Source organism: Corvus cornix, chromosome Z, assembly GCF_000738735.6.
Source record: "Corvus cornix cornix isolate S_Up_H32 chromosome Z, ASM73873v5, whole genome shotgun sequence".
NCBI classification, from domain to species: domain Eukaryota; kingdom Metazoa; phylum Chordata; class Aves; order Passeriformes; family Corvidae; genus Corvus; species Corvus cornix.
The window spans coordinates 3318258-3336038 of NC_046357.1; the positions used below are offsets into that span (position 1 = coordinate 3318258).

General features: G+C 38.5%; 1 protein-coding gene across 1 annotated transcript in view; it reads right to left on the reverse strand.

Moving 5' to 3' along the window:
• Nucleotides 1–422: 422 nt before the first annotated feature.
• The window catches only part of CWC27 (CWC27 spliceosome associated cyclophilin), a 101422-nt gene continuing 84063 nt past the window's right edge, over nucleotides 423–17781 (reverse strand). The window contains exon 14 of the mRNA XM_010395323.4: nucleotides 423–834. Within this exon, the coding sequence (XP_010393625.3) occupies nucleotides 672–834 (163 nt within the window). The 3' untranslated portion in view covers nucleotides 423–671. The remainder of the gene's footprint in view (nucleotides 835–17781) is intronic.

Consider the following 17781-nt stretch of genomic DNA (forward strand, 5'->3'; position numbering starts at 1 on the left):
TTAAGCAACCATTACAGCATATTCAGATACTCTTTTTTTATTCATGTGGTATGGATAGTGAAATAACACATCCAAAATGTATTATCCCAGCTTCCCAAGCTGTGATCTGTACTGGAATGCATATTTCAAAAGAAAGAGGCAACAGCCAGATTCTCAAATTAAACTTAGCTTGTTTCAGGAAAGCTGGGACCATTCTAAATGCATCACCTTAATCCTGTGTCAAAGTGGTTCAGGCAGGCAAAGTTTACATGTCTTTCAAAGAATAATGAAAATAATTAAAATTGCAGTTTCATAAAATCTTAAAAGCCTGCAGATGGGGTTTCCATCTTCTAACTTCACTCTCACTTTGACAAATGCTCATTCATGAAAACTTTTTGATTACACAGTGATTTTGACTATTGCAATTAAAACACAGACAAAAGTCAAGTCAGCTGTTTTATTAAATACGTAATTCTAAAAACCTTTAGAGAGGTTGGATAATGAATGCAGTGAGAGCACTTGACCACGCAACTTAAGAAACAATGATAGCTCTGCTTCAAAACTGCATGACAGGTTCTTGAGAGATTCTTTTTCACACTTGTCCAGTGGTATTTTTAGGATCAGCTTACAAAAGAGCCAGTGCTTTATTGCAGTCACTTTCCAAGGCAGCTCTGGCTAGCTTTACACTCCTTTTATCTCCTTTCCTTTTTTTCTCTCATTATCTTCTTGCTTTCTTCTCTTCTCCTCTTAGTTACAGGATTCCGTGGATCATAGATCTCAAAAGTGTCTTCATCCTGCATGCTTGCATCTTTCACCTTTCTGCTTCTGTCTTCAAACTGAAGCACATGTGACATCCTACAAAAAAAATCAAAACAACAAACTCCAAATCAGTGAAAGAATAGAAGCTGTGATTTGTAATTATGATATGCATGGCAAGATTTCTGATTTATTTTTGGGCATAGCAAAAAAGAACTGACCTGGGTTTCTTTTGTTGGTGTTTTTTAAAAAAAAATTTCTTAAAAGATCCTTATAAGGTAATAATTTTGTAAACACTCCTTTTGAAAAATACAGCTGAATACAGATAGAGTTGTCTCTGGATTTTATTTCTCATACTAAACTCTGTTTTCTTGTCTTTTTCTGTTTAGCATATCTTTCAAAATGTATGGCAAATTTTTCCCAAGAACAGGGAGTGTTTCTCAAGTTTTCCTATTAGTCACTTTAAACACCTTTCACCAGGGTGGAAGATTTTACAAAAGTGGGGAAGAGTTTACAAGGAAAATGCTTGAAGTAGGTACACAGAAGATCAAAAGGGGAATGCTTCATGTCCCGCTGCTCCACATTAACTTGGTACAGATCATGCTTTTTAATTCCCTGAATACCAGACTAAACAAATGCCTTGTTCAAGTCAATGTTTTTCCTACTGTTGATTAGAAGTCTCCCCCCCATTAGATACTTCCTAATTTCGCCAAATTTCCAATAATCTCAAAACATCACTGTTACATAACTGAGAAGTGGCCCATGTGAATCTCAGGAGGTTCAACAAGGCCAAGTACTAGATCTTACACCTGGGTCAGGGCAACTGCTGGTATCAACACAGGCTGGAAGGGGAAATGATTCAAGCAGCCCTGCCAAGAGGAACTTAACGGGTGCTGGTGGGTGAGAGGCTGGACATGACCCAGCCATGGGCACTCACAGCCCAGAGAGCCAAACGTGTCCTGGGCTGCATCCAAAGCAGCGCAGCCAGCAGGGCCAGGGAGGGGATTCTGCCCCTCTGCTCTGCTCTGCTGAGACCCCACCTGCAGTGCTGCATCCAGCCCTGGGGTCCCAGCACAGGAACTGCTGGAATGAGTCCAGAGGAGGCCACAAATGTGATTAGAGGGATGGAGCAGCTCTCCTGTGAGGACAGGCTGAGAGTTGGGACTGTTCTGAAGGCTCTCAGGAGATCTTATTGCAGACTTTCAGTACACAACAGGACTTTATATGACAGATGGTGACAGACTCTTTAGCATGCCCTGTTGTTACAGGACAAAGGGGAAAGGTTTTAAACCAAAAGAGTATGGATTCAGATGAGCTATAAGAAAGACATTTTTTAAGACAAGGGTGGTGAAACACTGGAACACGTTGCCCAGAGAGGTGGTAAACAATTTTTTCATGGCAAACTCATATGTCTAGGCAAAAACCACACCTAATCTTTGGATCTGGATCGATTTCAAAAATGTCTTTGACTTTGATGGGACAACTTAAGAACTATACTGATTTGAATCTAAGCATATCAATCTTTATGATTTGACTATGACATGTCTTTGTCAACAGTCTTTGTGACAGAAAACCCAGGAAAAACAAACAAGTTTCAAAAGGAAAGTTTTGTGGCCAATGAAATACTGCTTTATTGGTGTCTTGCAACACGTAAGATGTTCTGAATTCAACAGTTTTCCAAGAGCTTTAATGCAAATCTCCACGCATAAAGAAAGGGAGGGAGAAAAAGCTCAGTTACTGCAGATTACAATATAGTACTATTTAAGAAGCCAGAAAAAATTCAAAGCTATAGACCATATGGGATCTGCCTGAATGCTTTAGAAAATTCCTAAAAACAAAAATTGAGAATTTTCATCACAATTGATTCTTGACATGTGCGTTTCATAAACACTTAAAGAGTTGTTTCCAGTAAAAAACTTAGGTAGTTTATTACCCTGTCTACACTACTAACACCCAAACTTATTTCATTTAGTCATCTCTACAATTCAGAATAACATAATGTACCATCAGAGTGACTCATGGTTGCATATTTGTAGTTTAATTATAAAAACATTGTCTCACAGTGGAGGGACTGAAGTAATTTATTTTAGCTAACATGCTTTTTGCATTTGTCATATTCTTCTCAACTTATTAAAGATGAGTACACATATCAAATCACTCTATCCTAGTCTGAATTAAAGTACAGGCCTAAGAGATAGAGTCATGCCTTGGTGCATGGTTTTAAAGTGTGTTATAGGAGTGTAAGTAGAATTGTAGTCACACTTAGTCCTTTCAACAACTCAGGTTTTCCAGGAATATTACAGCACAGGACATAACATGCAGGATATAACTAATAGGAATTAAAATTAAATACATCTCTAATTCTTGGGTCAGGCCATACAGTGTCCCAAGTAGTTTGCAAATTAGATGCAGTAGATTCAGACTAAGCAGTATTTACTTCTCCCCAAGAGCTGAAAGAAGTCATAGTCTCTGACTCTTATTCATAACTTTCCACTAAGGCATTCCCAGCTGTGATTAAAAATAAGCCAATATTAAGAAACTTTTTGATATTCCCAGAATCAATTTTAGATGCAGCATCTCAGAGGTAAAGTAAAATAAACACAGACTGCAGTGCAGATTTTAAGAAATATTTTCCTTCTGTGAATTTAAGCTTATTTTAGTAAGTCACACATCTTCACAGGTAGACCTGTCCTGCACCTATATAAATGGTAAATCACACTGAATACTGTTTTTAAAAAGCAAATATTTTTTTAAGGAACATAAGAAGCATTTAACAATTATTTCTATATTAAGCATTTGAATTTAAACTTATCTTACTCAAGTTCCTCCAATAGGAGTTTGCATTTGCATAATTTTCCAAGTGCAGAGCTAGGGTGTAGTTCCACAAATACAAATTTCATAAGACTTTTCCTTGTTCAGTTTATAGCTCTCTTCCCTTCTGCATGCTCCTGGGTTCACTGAGGAGCTGGCTGCCCAGTTAAGTTTCTGCAATCACTGTGCTGAAAGCACTTACCTATCTCTGGTCTTCAGGAATCCACTAACTTGTGCTTATCGCTGATCGCTGACAGCTCATTTTATATAAGAGAGACATTCAATTTTAAAGTACACTTTTCTTCAAAATTTAAAGGATGAGAGGTAGTCAGTTCTACCAAGCAAAACTCAAAAGAAAACAAATCCTAAGTTTTGCAGCTTAGTTTTTTTTGCTAAAAATTTGTAAAATAGAATAGCTTGCCCAAACTGATGACTCTGGGTTTGAAGTATCTAGGTGTGCAATTGTTGTCCTTCTTTATTAGAAGACATAATCACAAAAAGATTTTCTTAACACCTTTTATTAAGAGTGGGCTGCAAACCAGAATGAGCAATCTTTGCATGGATTTATTACTGAAAAGGGTTGATTTTTACCCTGACCAGATGACAGCATCCTACAGGTCAACCACGGTCCTATCCCGTGTAATGGGGAAGCAGCTGTTCTGCTGTACTGCATTTCTTTCCTTTAGTGTTACTAAAGAACACTCAGTAGTTGGCTCTCTTCTGTATTCCAAAAATGGAATGTCTTGAAACGTTAGACTGCAATACCCAAATTAATTTAACACAGTTTCAGAGACAGCACAGGATTTCAAAGCTACGTGGAAACTCTTACGGCCTAGTGATATTCTCAGGTCAGCAAACAGACCAGGCTCTTTTGAACTACTCTAGTGAGACAGTACTTGTAAGAAAAGATATGATATACTGTAATCCCTCTGATTTTGAGATGTGTGAGCCATGCACGGGATCGGAACCATATGCCAGCTGCTGACAGGTGGTAGTCATGTTAAGTGTAGCGTAAAGAGAAGCCTGGTAGTCCAACAGCTTTGGCCCTTCCAGAACCCCCTTTGGGAGAAACTGAAGTGGCAATCAGTGAACTGAATAATTTCGAATTTTGGCAAGAGTAGGGAAGCACTATGCTTTTGCTCTACTTTTGAAGCTGAAACCTCCAGGTTTCAGTGCATCAGTGATTTTTATACTAACTGAAATGAAACTGCAAAGCTGTATTGCCTAAGACCACACTTTTTTCCTCAAACTGATATAGCTGTTGGCTGTTACCACCTCCCTACTGCCCCCTTCAACCTTCCTTGCCCAGGTGACCCTACAAAGCAAATCTCCTGGAGCCTGCAGGGAAGCCTGGGACATTATCTTGCACTCACCTACATCAGCATTTTAAACAGGAAATCATCAACAGGTGTGAGCAAAAGTTACACCCTGCCAACTCTGTTGTAAGGGTAATAGCTTCTGGCAGAGCAGCAGTCAATTCTTAAGCAGTTTTAGGCACATGCCTGCACTTTGGAGATGCCTGCATAAAACATTGCAGTTGGTGCCATGCCCCGTGTTTTTGCATTAAATGCATACAAAATAAAACTAATGATGTTGCTATAAAATTTAGAGTATCATCATTTTGAACATTATGGCTATGTTTTATGATAGTTATTGGTTCTTTCCATGAGGTTGCTTAAAATTAACACAGAAGGAGTAAGTATCCGTGTCAAGAATTTCAGTGTTGCCTCTTGCATTGTATAGGCCGTCTTAAAAAATGGGACCACTATGGACCATAACTACTAGTACTACCAGTTGTTTCTGAGTTGAACATTGCTTGCAAGTAACATGCTTCCTACTTTTCTCAATTTCACAATGCATCCCATATTTAAAACGAAAACAACGAGAGGTACTCAAATACTACTGCTTTCTTTAAATTATGTTCTACTTGATGCTAGCATTTTCCTTCAAATACAGTAAATACTGTAGTAAAAGCATTAACAATTAATGTAGGAAACATTCTAACATTTTCCTTCCATCATCCTCAAGATACCTAAGCAGTGGATAGAAAAGTAACTCAAGTGAACAGATGAGAATCCACAGATCAAAGCAAAGGAGATCTCTCTCCCAAGGAAAACAATTAGGCTGCTCTGGAAGAATGAACTCACTGGCACTCTTTCCACTCCCAGCAGAGTAGTGGGTTGCACAGGAAAAGGAGAGACATTTGAGAAACACTGAGAGACAGTTAAGAGACTACAAAAGAAAAAAATGAGGAAGGTAAAGACTAAAAAAAAGTATAGGAATGAGAAACAAAAAGAGAGAGAAAGAGATTGATCAAAATTTAAATGAAGAAAATTGTCAAATGACAGTTGAAAAGAAGCATAAATGTTGAACCAAGGAAAGAGAAACAAGAGTAGAAACAAGACAAAAAGAATGTCAAAGCCATAAAGCAAAGGGAATTTTGAAGGAAGAAATACATTAATAACATCTAATATTGTCATAGGTTAGCAAGCATAGTCCCGGAAGGGACGTCCTTGCTAAGGGGTGCTTACAGTTTCCTCTGGGAACTGACAGAACCTATCAGCTGGCCAGTTTGAATATGGACAATTCTCTAAGCCACTTAAAGTTGTGACCACCTCTGTGATCCACATTTAAGAATAGGCAAACTCCCCCCCCAAGCTCTCTCTCATTTCCAGTGCTGGGACAGGTGGCTGCAGGCCCCGTGTGGGGGCCAGCGGGCCCGGCCAGGCCCTGCTTGGGCCAGGCCGGGCCGGGCCACGGCCATCCTGGAGCCGATGGACCTGTTCCAGCCGTGGAACCCCCCCCACTGCCTTGCCGTGGGCAGCCGGAGTGGCTCGGCTCTCCCCCCTCTCCACTGCGATAAGAAAAATTCAACATTCCAGCTGCAAAGCTGCAAGGCCAAGGTGAGATTAACCCTTTTATTGCTGTGAAGAGCTGAAAACCTGAGGGAAGAGAGAGAGGAGATGCTTAAAGCTGAATTTCTGTTGTGGAGCTATGATATATCAGAGTATCCTGTTGTAATTTCATGAAGGTATGGGGGGTGGAGTGTTCAACTCATAAGCAAAAGCAGCTGCACTGAGATAGGCAGATGCTGACGCAGCTGTAATTTCATGAGAAGTTTGGACAGGGAGAGATGGACCAGATGAGGACTTTTGCTCCAAATGGGAAAGGAGAAAACCTCAGTCCCTAGAGATGGACCTGATGAGGACTTTTGCTCCAAACAGGAAAGGAGAAAACCTCAGTTCCTAGAGATGCTCCCAGAGATAGTCCTAACGATGAAGATGATGAAGACCCTTTGCTCCCAGGGAAGGAGAAGGGCCTCTGTTTTTGTTCCTGAACAGCTCAACCTTAAAATTGTACCCCAAAAAACTTCAAGAGTGGACCCTGGAAAGCAGTTGTGGGAAAAGCTGCAAGTCGGGGGAAGGGACTCACACGCAAGCAGAGAGACTCCTCTTCCTAAATGGACTGAACGATATTTGGAAGTGGGCGGCTGTCTCGTTGTGATAATGTTTTCATAGCATGAGCAAGAAGAGACTGCTCTTTCTAAATGGACTGAACAAGGTTATTATGGAAGTGGTAAACAGACTGAACATCTTAAGGGTTGTCTTTTCACATTGTCAGTGGGAGAAGGGAGGAAGGTGGGGGGAGGAGGAGAGTTCTGAAGGTGGTATAATTATTTTTTTTTTTTCTTTTTTCCCTCTTTTAGGTTTGTTAATAAACTTCTTTATATTCTTTCAAGTTTGGTGCCTGCTTTGCATTTCTCCTAATTCTTATCTCACAGCAGATAAACAGTAATGAGTATTTTGGACCAAACCACTACAAATATTTTTCCAGATTTTTTTTAAATTGAGATGCTACAAGCAAAACAAGCCTCTTGGATCAGGCTGCTGTCATTATTCCTTGCATAAGTGTGTCCAAGACCTTAACAAATAATTTTGTAAACACAATGCAGCAGGAGAGAGGAAGTATGTTTATGTCTCTAATGAAATCTGCAACTATCAGTAAGTGCTCTGTGTAATACAGCTCTTGTAAGCAAATTTTGTAGCTTCTGTCTGCCCTGCCTCACCATCCAGCTTTTTCTTCTTGTGCAACATAACCTATCATCCCTCTTTCCATGCAAAGGAGTCTTGTAATCCTAGTCTCTCCCCCTTACAGATCATTAAAGGAAAAACAATTTTTTACCACATACTTGAAGTAGGTTTTGATTCTTACAGCAGTGAGGGTTGATATCCTAAGTACCATGATAGACCCAATCTCAAAGATGGATTCATCTCTCTAATTATCACTGTTTCACACAGCCACTTCTGTCTCAAAAAAGATGTTTCAAAAAACAATTTCCTTGAGTATTTTTTGTCTCATTAACTCATAGCACTGGAACTGTGGTAAATTACCTACGAAAGCCTGTACCCCTGTACTTGGTATTTAAAGCTTATACTGTATCACACACTTCCACTAAGCCTAGTTTGCCAAACCAGGTGTGATTTCACTTTAACTAAGTTTATAATCAGAGACCCATAGAAACACTAAGGTTGGAAAAGACCTTTTCAATCAACAAGTTTGACCATTGATCCAGCACTGCCAGCCCACTAAACCATGTCCTGAAGTGCCACATCTACATGTCTTTCAAATACCTGCAAGGATGGTAACTCAGCCACTTCCCTGGGCAGCCTGTTCCCAAGCCTGACAACCTTTCTGGTGAAGAAAATTTTCACCAATATCCAACCCTAACCTCCCCTGGCTCAACTTGAGGCCACATGCTCTTGTCCTATCACTTGTTAACTGGGAGAAGAGACTGACTCACACAATACCTTCCAGTAATAATTTCTGGTCATAGGTTTCTGCTGTGATTGTTACCACTAAGAGATTTCAGTCTTTCTTTTTTTCACAACTTGTTTCACCATTCCACATTACTTGTTTCTCTTTCCTCATCTCCCTTCCTAATGATCAGATATCTTGTCCCTTTTTAAATGCTTTTTTAACACCATGTATTTTTCATGTTCATTGACTTGATAATTAAAAAGAGAAGTAAGGTTTGTTATTCAGATCTAGCCAAATTCAAATAATTAGTTTTTCCACAGAAGTTTTAAATGTTAAAAAAATGCTCAGAAGAGTAGTGAGAAAAATTATAAATACAGCCATACTGCTGTCCACTTCAAAGGTTAAGTATTCACATCAAATACTTACTACATCAAATTAATATTGTTTCAGTCCATGTTAGTGATTATGATACAATAAGCAGATTTTACATGGAAATTTTAAATTTTACTATTGCTGTAAACCCCCCCACTCCACCCCATTCTCCTGAGGTTAATTTCAAGACACTAAAGAGGCATTTTCTGGTTTTCAGATGAATGGAGTACTATTAGCTGACAATATTTCAGCTTTCAGCTGTTTGTGCTGGTTTTGGCTGGGGTAGTTAACTTTCTTCACAGTGGCTGGTGGCTGTGTTTTGGACTTGTGCTGGACACAGCGTTCATAATATGGAGATGTTTTTGTTATTGCTGAGCGGAGCTTACACAGAGTCAAGGCCTTTTCTGCTTCTCTTACTGCCATGCTGGTGAGGGGACTGGGAGTGCTTGGGAGGCTGAGAGGAGACACAGCCAGGACAGGTGACCCCAACTGACCAAAGGGATATTCCAGACCCTGTGACATTACGCTCAGTATACAAAGTGGGGGGAAGAAGGAGGAAGGGGGGATGTTTGGAGCAATGGTGTTTGTCTTCCCAAGTTACTGTCATGCAGGATGGGGCCCTGCTCTCCTGGAGATGGCTGAACACCTGCCTGCCCATGGGAGGAAGGGAATTCATTCCTCCTTTCACTTTGCTTGCGTGCGGGGCTTTTGCTTTCTTTATTAAACTGTGTCTATCTCAACCCATGAATTTTTCAAGTTTTGCCCTTCCATTTCTCTCTTTGATCCTGCTGGTGGGGCAGTGAGCGAGCAGCTGCCTGGGGCTTGGCTGGGTTAAACCACAACAACAATGGAGGTATGACTGCTGCTCTTGCACAAAGCAAAAATGTCCCCAGTGTTAAGCAAGTAAAACTCATGAAAACATGCTTTAAAAATATTATACAAAGTCAGCCTGTACACTTCTGTTAACTACGACTAACCCTTTGAACTTGTATACCACAGTTACTGGAGGACTGAAAATTGGCTTAACCTTTTCAGAATAACCAGCAAGTTTTGGGTCCTCCACAGGACAAAGAATTAATTGTTTATATTTTCTCATTGTATTGGCCTACAGCATAAAATTATCAGAACAGAACTTCTGCAGAAATTTCTAAAATAATACTTTTTGAGATAGTTTATTTGAATGTTATATGCTTAGTTTTACCACAAAATAATCACTGCAAAAATTATACGAAATTAATAGTTTCACTAACCATAGGACCTCCAGCTTAAAAAGAACCTCAAAGATACCAATTTTTGCAAAGCTAACAACAAAGTAACCTAATCTTGGCAAAGACTAATATAGTATTGTATCCTTGGATTGTTCAAGATAGTACTAACAATCTTTTTCTCTTGAAAGAACATTTAATTGTAAGCAACCTTCTAAGAGAAATGGAAATCACCTTAACTATGAAAAAGCTCACCTTATTCAATGATAATCTGTGGGAAAATGTGATGAGTTCTCATAGTATGAGAACTATGTAAAACTGTGATGACTTACTTTTTCAAGCAATAGGTATTTTTCTATATAAAATTCAGTTATCCTATCTTGATATTGCTTCTGTTCTGTAACAATTCATATAGAGTATATTTATACTACATCCTTGACCCCTTCACAAAAATGTTAAGTAGTTTAATGCAAGAAGACGGGTGCTTTAAATAGACAACTGCTCCTAGTAGAGTAGATTGGTATGGAAGACTAAAACGCAAATTCCAGATGTTGTTCCAGAAAGCACATCAGTGAAGAAAAACTCTACATAGCATTTACTACAAGGACATGGGAATCACCACACTGGAACAGAGCAGTGATCTATCCAGTCCAGCATCCTGTCTCTGGCAATAGCTTGTACAACATCTGATACTCTGAAGTCAGCCAGCAAATCACCTCCCCAAGTTAACACAGTCAGGCATTATTGTATCACCACAGCAGAGCTGGAGTGAAAAGAAAGGAGAGTATTTCTAGCACAAAAATACTCACATTTTCATAAAATTCAGCTTTCTCTAGACACCCTCCCTTCTCTTTTGCCCCTTTCTCTCTCATTCTAAATATATCCAAATCCTTACTTAAGTATGTCAATACTGAGACGAAGTTGGGGTGCCTGAAAAGGTGTGTAAATATGCGGGAAGCTTAAACCAGGCTAAAAAAGATTTAGAAGATTATTTTTTCATTCTTCACTAGATTTGCTGGCAATAAAAAAAAAGTAAGATTTCCAGACTGTAAATCTAACACTAGATATCCCTTGACTAAAGCACGGATCATCTCTGAATTTAAGTCAAACAGTAGTCAAAGCTCAGATGCCTAGTCCAAATAAGCTCAGATATAGAGGAATTAAAAAAAATAAACAAGAAAAAACCCCACTCCAAATGCTGAGATTCTCAGACATGCTGAACAGCTAGAAGCAACCAACATCAGCAGAAGAACGATTTGTTAGTATGAATTACTGACTGAAGCGGTGGGGTAGGGGGTTGGCATTTACAGATCAAGAAAGGTCTGACCATATTCTAGTAGTACAGGGGTGAAGGTGGAGACAAAACTGGAGGAAAAAGAGAAAGATTTACAGCAGAAGAGTTTTTTTCTTTCTTCCTTTAAAGGTTAGTGGCAGTCCTAAAACCCAAACAAAAGCTTATTTTTTTGCCAAATAGAAAAGAAACCTCTCTTTCCAATGTGTTTCTAATACAGATCTCTGGCATTCATTTATCCTTTGTAACAATCAAGTAAGTATTTTGTCAACTTTTAAAATATGTAGTTGAGTAAATCAATGGCCTTAGCAGGAGAGACCTAATATAGAGCCAGTTTTTCCAGACTAGTGAAGGAACGCTGGCTGAAGTCTGGATGGGAGGAGGGGAGCAAACATGGCTCTAATCCATCTTTGTGCCTCACTGGCATAAATTACAGCAGCACTTTTTCTGTCATTCCCCAAGCTAGCATCAGCATGTAAAAAAGACTGCAGCTTAGTTTTCAGGGGTTTACTGTGTTTGTCACAGTTAAGCTTCTGCAACTGAAGCTGCAAAGACTAGTGCTAATCTTGAGGAAGCCATATTTCATAATCCTAAATCTGAGGTATTGTAGTAAAGAAAAAACTGCATTTTAGAAAATGTATATAAAGCAAGGTTTATAAAAGAAATATAATCAGTATTTTTCAGGTGTCTATCCTGAAGAACTTCACCCTGCAAAGCTCAATAGTATATGCTGCAGTAAATAGGAAATCCTGGAAATAAAATGGAACATATTATCAAATGTATATAGAGTAAATACTAACACTGTGCATTGTGATTTAGTTCTTACTAGAAATTAAATATTGTAACATAAAAACAGTCTGGCTAACTTGAACATTTACGTGATTCTGATATTGCTTTTTCAGTTAAAAAAGATCCAAGCCCAAACCAATTCTAGCCTATACTCTACAACAGACATTGAAAAGTCTGTTGTATCAATGACTTGATACTATTTCAAGACCGAACTCTCCCTCTGTTACAAAGCCTTTTACTGTAAGAATACAAAGTAAGAAAAATATTGTGTGTTTCCACTCCTAACTGTGCCACATTTCTCATAAAACCGATCATAAATATTCTGAAAGGAGTTTTCCTTGTATTATTAACAAAACATTTCTTAAAGAAGATAGAGGGCATAACTACTGATGCTGGATAAATAATACCTTCATTCAATATACAGATTTATTTTTTGTTTGTTCTGGAGTAACATAAAACTATCTCTACAAACTGAGTAAAAAATTGTAACTCAAACTGCAGTTAATGTCCTGGCAAAAAGAACTTAGCATTCGCTCCCAACATTCCCACAATATTTAAGTGGCCTCAGTGACAGTTTTCCGAAATTTGGATTACTGTATCTGACTTATATAAACCAGGCTGCACTTCAAATGATTAGCACTGAACTTTTGTGAGTTTTTTTGTCCAGAGAACCAATAAATTAATAAAAACAGACTTATTCCTTTCAATTTCTGCTATAATCAGGTGATCTGATCTATGTAAAGCATCACTGTGCAAATCAAAATATTTTGTGACCAAGAAGATATGTTTAAAAGCTTTTTAAGAGGCACAAGATTTTAAACAGTGCATTAAAGTAAGCAGTGTCATTAAATTAACTTGAATTGGTTTTAATCCTCACTATCTTACATGAGGTTTTTTTACAAATAACTTAGAGGACAATAGTTTCGACAACACTAGTAATTACACAACATGGACATGAAACAATCCATTAAGCAAGACCTGAAATATAAACAGAAGACCTTTACGTCACACAATTTTCACAACAACTTTTGTGCAAATTGGAAGGTATTTTCAGGTATTGACTTTTTCACTTCAATTTTAAAAAATGCCTCATGATTCATACCTTTTCCTATACCTCAAATTAACCAACATTTAGAATAGTTTAGACTCAACAAAGGTAAGTAACCACAAGAATTTTAGACTGAAAAACCATGTGGAAAGCTACCACCTCATTCCAAATTCCCATTTTATTCATTCTTTCTTGCCCTACAGTGTATCTGAAAGCTGAATGGATTTATGTTGTTTCAAATAAAAAGAAAGACTAAGTTTCAGAGTCTAGACATACTTCCAAAAATACTTAAGTGACTTATTTATATTTGTCACTTAGTTACAGCTGTGACAGCACTCCACAGGGAAGGAAAAAGCTGATCTCTTGTAAAGATTAAGAAGCTTTGTGTTCACATATAACACCTTACATTCCACCCAGGAAACACTGCAGTGGTTCAGTTATGAAGCACTGGCATCACATGCTATTAATTAAATGAACTATGTAGCATGCTGGCAGTCTCAGACAAATTCTAAAAGGCTGCAGAGTGCATTACTGAGAGCAGATAAAGGCCAGTGATGAGATTTGAATCATGAAGGAGAAATTCTAAACTTCTAGCCAGGCGTAGAATGAAGGAAAAATTACTGGGCTTCACTGTAGCAGAAACTCTAAAACCAGCTGAGGGTCTACTTGCAGCCCTGACTTGTGAACTGATGAGATTAGTAACAGACCAAATCCTTCTACTGAGGATGACACAGATTTTGGCTGATTCCCTGGTGGCAACAATTTTAATGCACTTCGCATAATCATGTTCATCTGGTAAGGAACAACTTTCACATGTTAGTATTTCAGTTTCTACACTGAATATTGAAGGTCCAACAGGATGAATTTGGCATTTTCCACGAAGTCAAAACTGAAGAAGTAACAACATAAAGCCATATTTATCAGAACACAGATTACCACACAGTTTTCAAGCAGGAACAGAATATTGCCTCAATGCAATGTTCATATTATAGAAACATAGAATGGTGTGGGTTGGAAGGGACCTTTAAAGGTCACCCAGTCCAACCCCACTGCCATCGGTCATCTGCCACCTCTCTGGGCAACCTGTTCTAGTGCCTCTATCCTCTGAGTAAAGAATTTCTTCCTATTATCTAATCTAAACCTCTCCTCTTTTAATTTAAAATCATTACCCCTCACCCTGTCCCTATTTGCCCAAGTAAAAAGTCACTCCCCTCTTTCTTTTAATCACCCTTTAATTACTGAAATAAGTACCCCAATAAGGTCTCTTCAGAGCCTTCTCTAACCTAGCCTGAACAACCTCAGCTCTCAGCCTTTTCTCACAGGAGAGGTATTCCAGCCACCTCTGATCATTTTTGCGTTCCATCTCTGGACCAGCTCATAAAAGTCCACGTCCTTCCCGTGCTGGGACCCCAGAGCTGGATGCAGCACTGCAGGTGGGGTCTCAGCAGAGCAGAGCAGAGGGGCAGAATCCCCTCCCTGGCCCTGCTGGCTGTGCTGCTTTGGATGCAGCCCAGGACACGTTTGGCTCTCTGGGCTGTGAGTGCCCATGGCTGGGTCATGTCCAGCCTCTCACCCACCAGCACCCCCAAGTCCTTCTGGGCAGGACTGCTCGCAGTGAGATCATCTCCCAGCCTGTGCTTTTGTTTGGGATTGCCCTGGCCCAGGTGCAGCACCTTGCACTTGGCCTTGCTGAACTTTATGAGGTTCACATGAACCTGTTTCTCAAATTTTTCCAGGTGCCCCTGGATGGCATCCCATCCTTCCATTGTGTCACCTGCACTGCTCAGCTTCCTGTCACCTGCAAATGTACTGAGGGTGCACTCGGTCCCACTGTCTCTGCCATTGATAAAGATACTTCTTGATCAGTCCCAAGAAGTGAATGAACGGGCATGTGTTTTCAATCAATCCAAAAAATAACCCATCAGACTTCCTACTCTATGTGTCTTCCATGTCTTATAAGGTTCTGTAAACATGGTATTTTAGTGGTATGGAGTGATGGTCATTTTGAGTTTTCAGTTACTTGATAAAGACAATGAAGTTTTAAATTCAAGAACGGTACTGGAGTTGATTCCTGAGCACTTTCGTGCATTTTGTCTGTGAGACTGCATAAATAATGAAGATCCTTCATACATATATGCTAAATTGACTCGGCAACCTGGTGAGTTTTCAAAAAGGAATGTGGTTGCTTCTTTACTACAGAAAATTCCACCAACTCAAAAGCTGCCATAGCACTAGATATACTTCCAGTATGTCAATAAATCTTGCAGTTTTCAGGAAGCCTCCACTTGTTTTAAAAGATCAGAGAGAAGAGTGTAAGACAGTCCAGAATTTTGGTTAAGGACATGATGTGTGGATTTTTATAGCAGAGAATCTGTTCCTTCCACAAAAACCAGTATTCCATATGGAAAAGCATAGAAATATTTCTAACATTTCACAAGCATGTAAAGTTGCTAAAAATTCAGCTGGAGAGCCCTGTTTTTAGGAGTAGATAGCCATAGTTTAATGTCAAAGTGAAAAGCTTAATGTAAGAGTTGGTTAGTTCATTTCCACTTATGACTGTACCGGGGAAGAATATAATTATAGCACATATGTATAGTATGAAGTTTTGAATGTTTATTGGAGTCTTCAGAATTCATGTGATTTTGGCGAACAGGAGTAGGAGTATGAAAAATGGGATACAATTTAAAAAGTGTAATGGCTAAATTCTAGTAAGAGTGATCAACAGTATGGGTACAGGACAGAACTAAGTTAGGCCACCATTCAATAGGAAAGGATTTGTAGCTTAGAAAGGATTGGAAACCAGACATGAATAAACCAGCAACAAATAAAGTAATCCTTCCACTCAACACAGACAAAGACTTAGCTGAGTGCTGTATCTAGTCTCAGATTTCACATTTTGAAAGAAGCACTTGGAACTCTCAGAATTACTTGATGGAAGTGTTTCAGAGTACTAAGTATCACTCTTATCCTATTTGAAGAGAAATATTTTGCACAGATTAACTGAAACAATTAATTTTTGAATGTATGTGATTGCATCAGAATTTTTTAATCTCATCACTGGATTCTCTCTATGAAAAATATTTTGTCATGTTCACAGGATCTGCATCATTAGTTTCACTATCAGCAGGTGCTGTAACACCTTCTGGAATGAAATCTGTGTTTGACTACAGTTGTAACTATTTGATATTATCATCAGAATCCTGAAGTGTCACTACTACCTGTATGGGTATCACATGCATGCAATTGTATGTGTTGCAGTAGTCTAAGTCCTAAACAAGATGAGTAGCAGCAGGGTTCTGTGTAAATGCAGCTTGTGTAATGTTTTCTCTTTCAAATTCAGGCCTATCAAGTAAACCAAGTGGCAAGTATCAAGTAGATGAACTATTCCAGCTGGGTCTTCTGTTGTGACTTATTTGGTTTTCTTAATACTAGTCTCTAAGCAAACGACACCTTACTGCCACTATGTTTGACCTCACCTACATTTTGGAGAAAAGTCTTCTTGGTTAAGATTTTAAGCTGAGAATGTAACTGAGTTCTGCCAGATAATCTCTACATCTGCAGCACTCTGTACAACCTTTAAGAAGGAGAAGAATCAAGTAATGCATCTGACTCCTTCTTATTTGGATTGTAAGCAAATGAAGACCAACTAGTGATCAAATAGTACTGAAGACATCCAACAAATCATTAAGAGAAAAGCACCAACACTAGTTCTCAACACGAAGGCACAAGGAAAATAATACCTGGAAGAACTCCGATCAAGAATGTCTTTCCAAGGTACCTAGATGCTGTAAAATTGTGTCCACTTAGTTATTGTCAGACATTTTTATTCTCTGACCCCTTCTTTGAGCTGATACCATGTTTATTATGATATTTTTAAATTCTGCAAGGGAAATTGGATTTTGATTGCTGCAGACAAATATAGATAATCATTCCCACACAGCAGTAGAGGTTGCAATAAAATGTCTCAGTAAAGATTCTGATATTCCACATTAAAACTTAGTATTATGCATTTCTCTTCAGCACTCTTCACAACATTTCCTCAGATGCGTTCTTAGACAGTAAAATCTGGTAATAATTATCAAACACCATACACACTGTTTACAATAGAGTCATATTTCTTCTTTTTTTATTGCATAAAAAGTAGAATGCTGCTGAAAAGTGCCCAAATGTCTGCTACGTGCCATGCCAATACAGCAGCTCAGCCAAATATGCAGAGAGAAGTTTGCCAAATAAAAGAAAACATAACAAATTGGTAATGGTTTCTATCTTGACAGAGAACGAAAATTATACCTCTATGTGTGGCCACTCATGGACACATAAAAATGTCTTAGAGGCAATCATTTTACCTCAGATAACACACCCTGACAGTAGAGCAAAGCATATTGGCAGGCTTTCCCTTCCCATAAAAACAGCAACCATGACCTACAAAATGGCCTGGAGGAATCACGTAGTTTGTATGTTTCATATATGCATATGTCATACACTAATTGTATTTAATAAAAATAAAATAAAGTAAAATACTGTCTTTTGAGAAGTAGATTCAAATTAAGACAGAATTTTAAAATGTAAAGTCAGTATAGTTATATCAAATACTCCTATACAACAAAGGTACTGAAAATGTAAACACTTAATTCAAAATACGCAATTTAACTTTTCAAGTGCTTCTAACAATCATTAATAGCTTTCTGAAGATTCCATTGCTTTGTTAATGTTGTTTATAGCCCATTTGCGTAACATACATTTTACAATTTACTTGGCCTCAAAGTAAATTA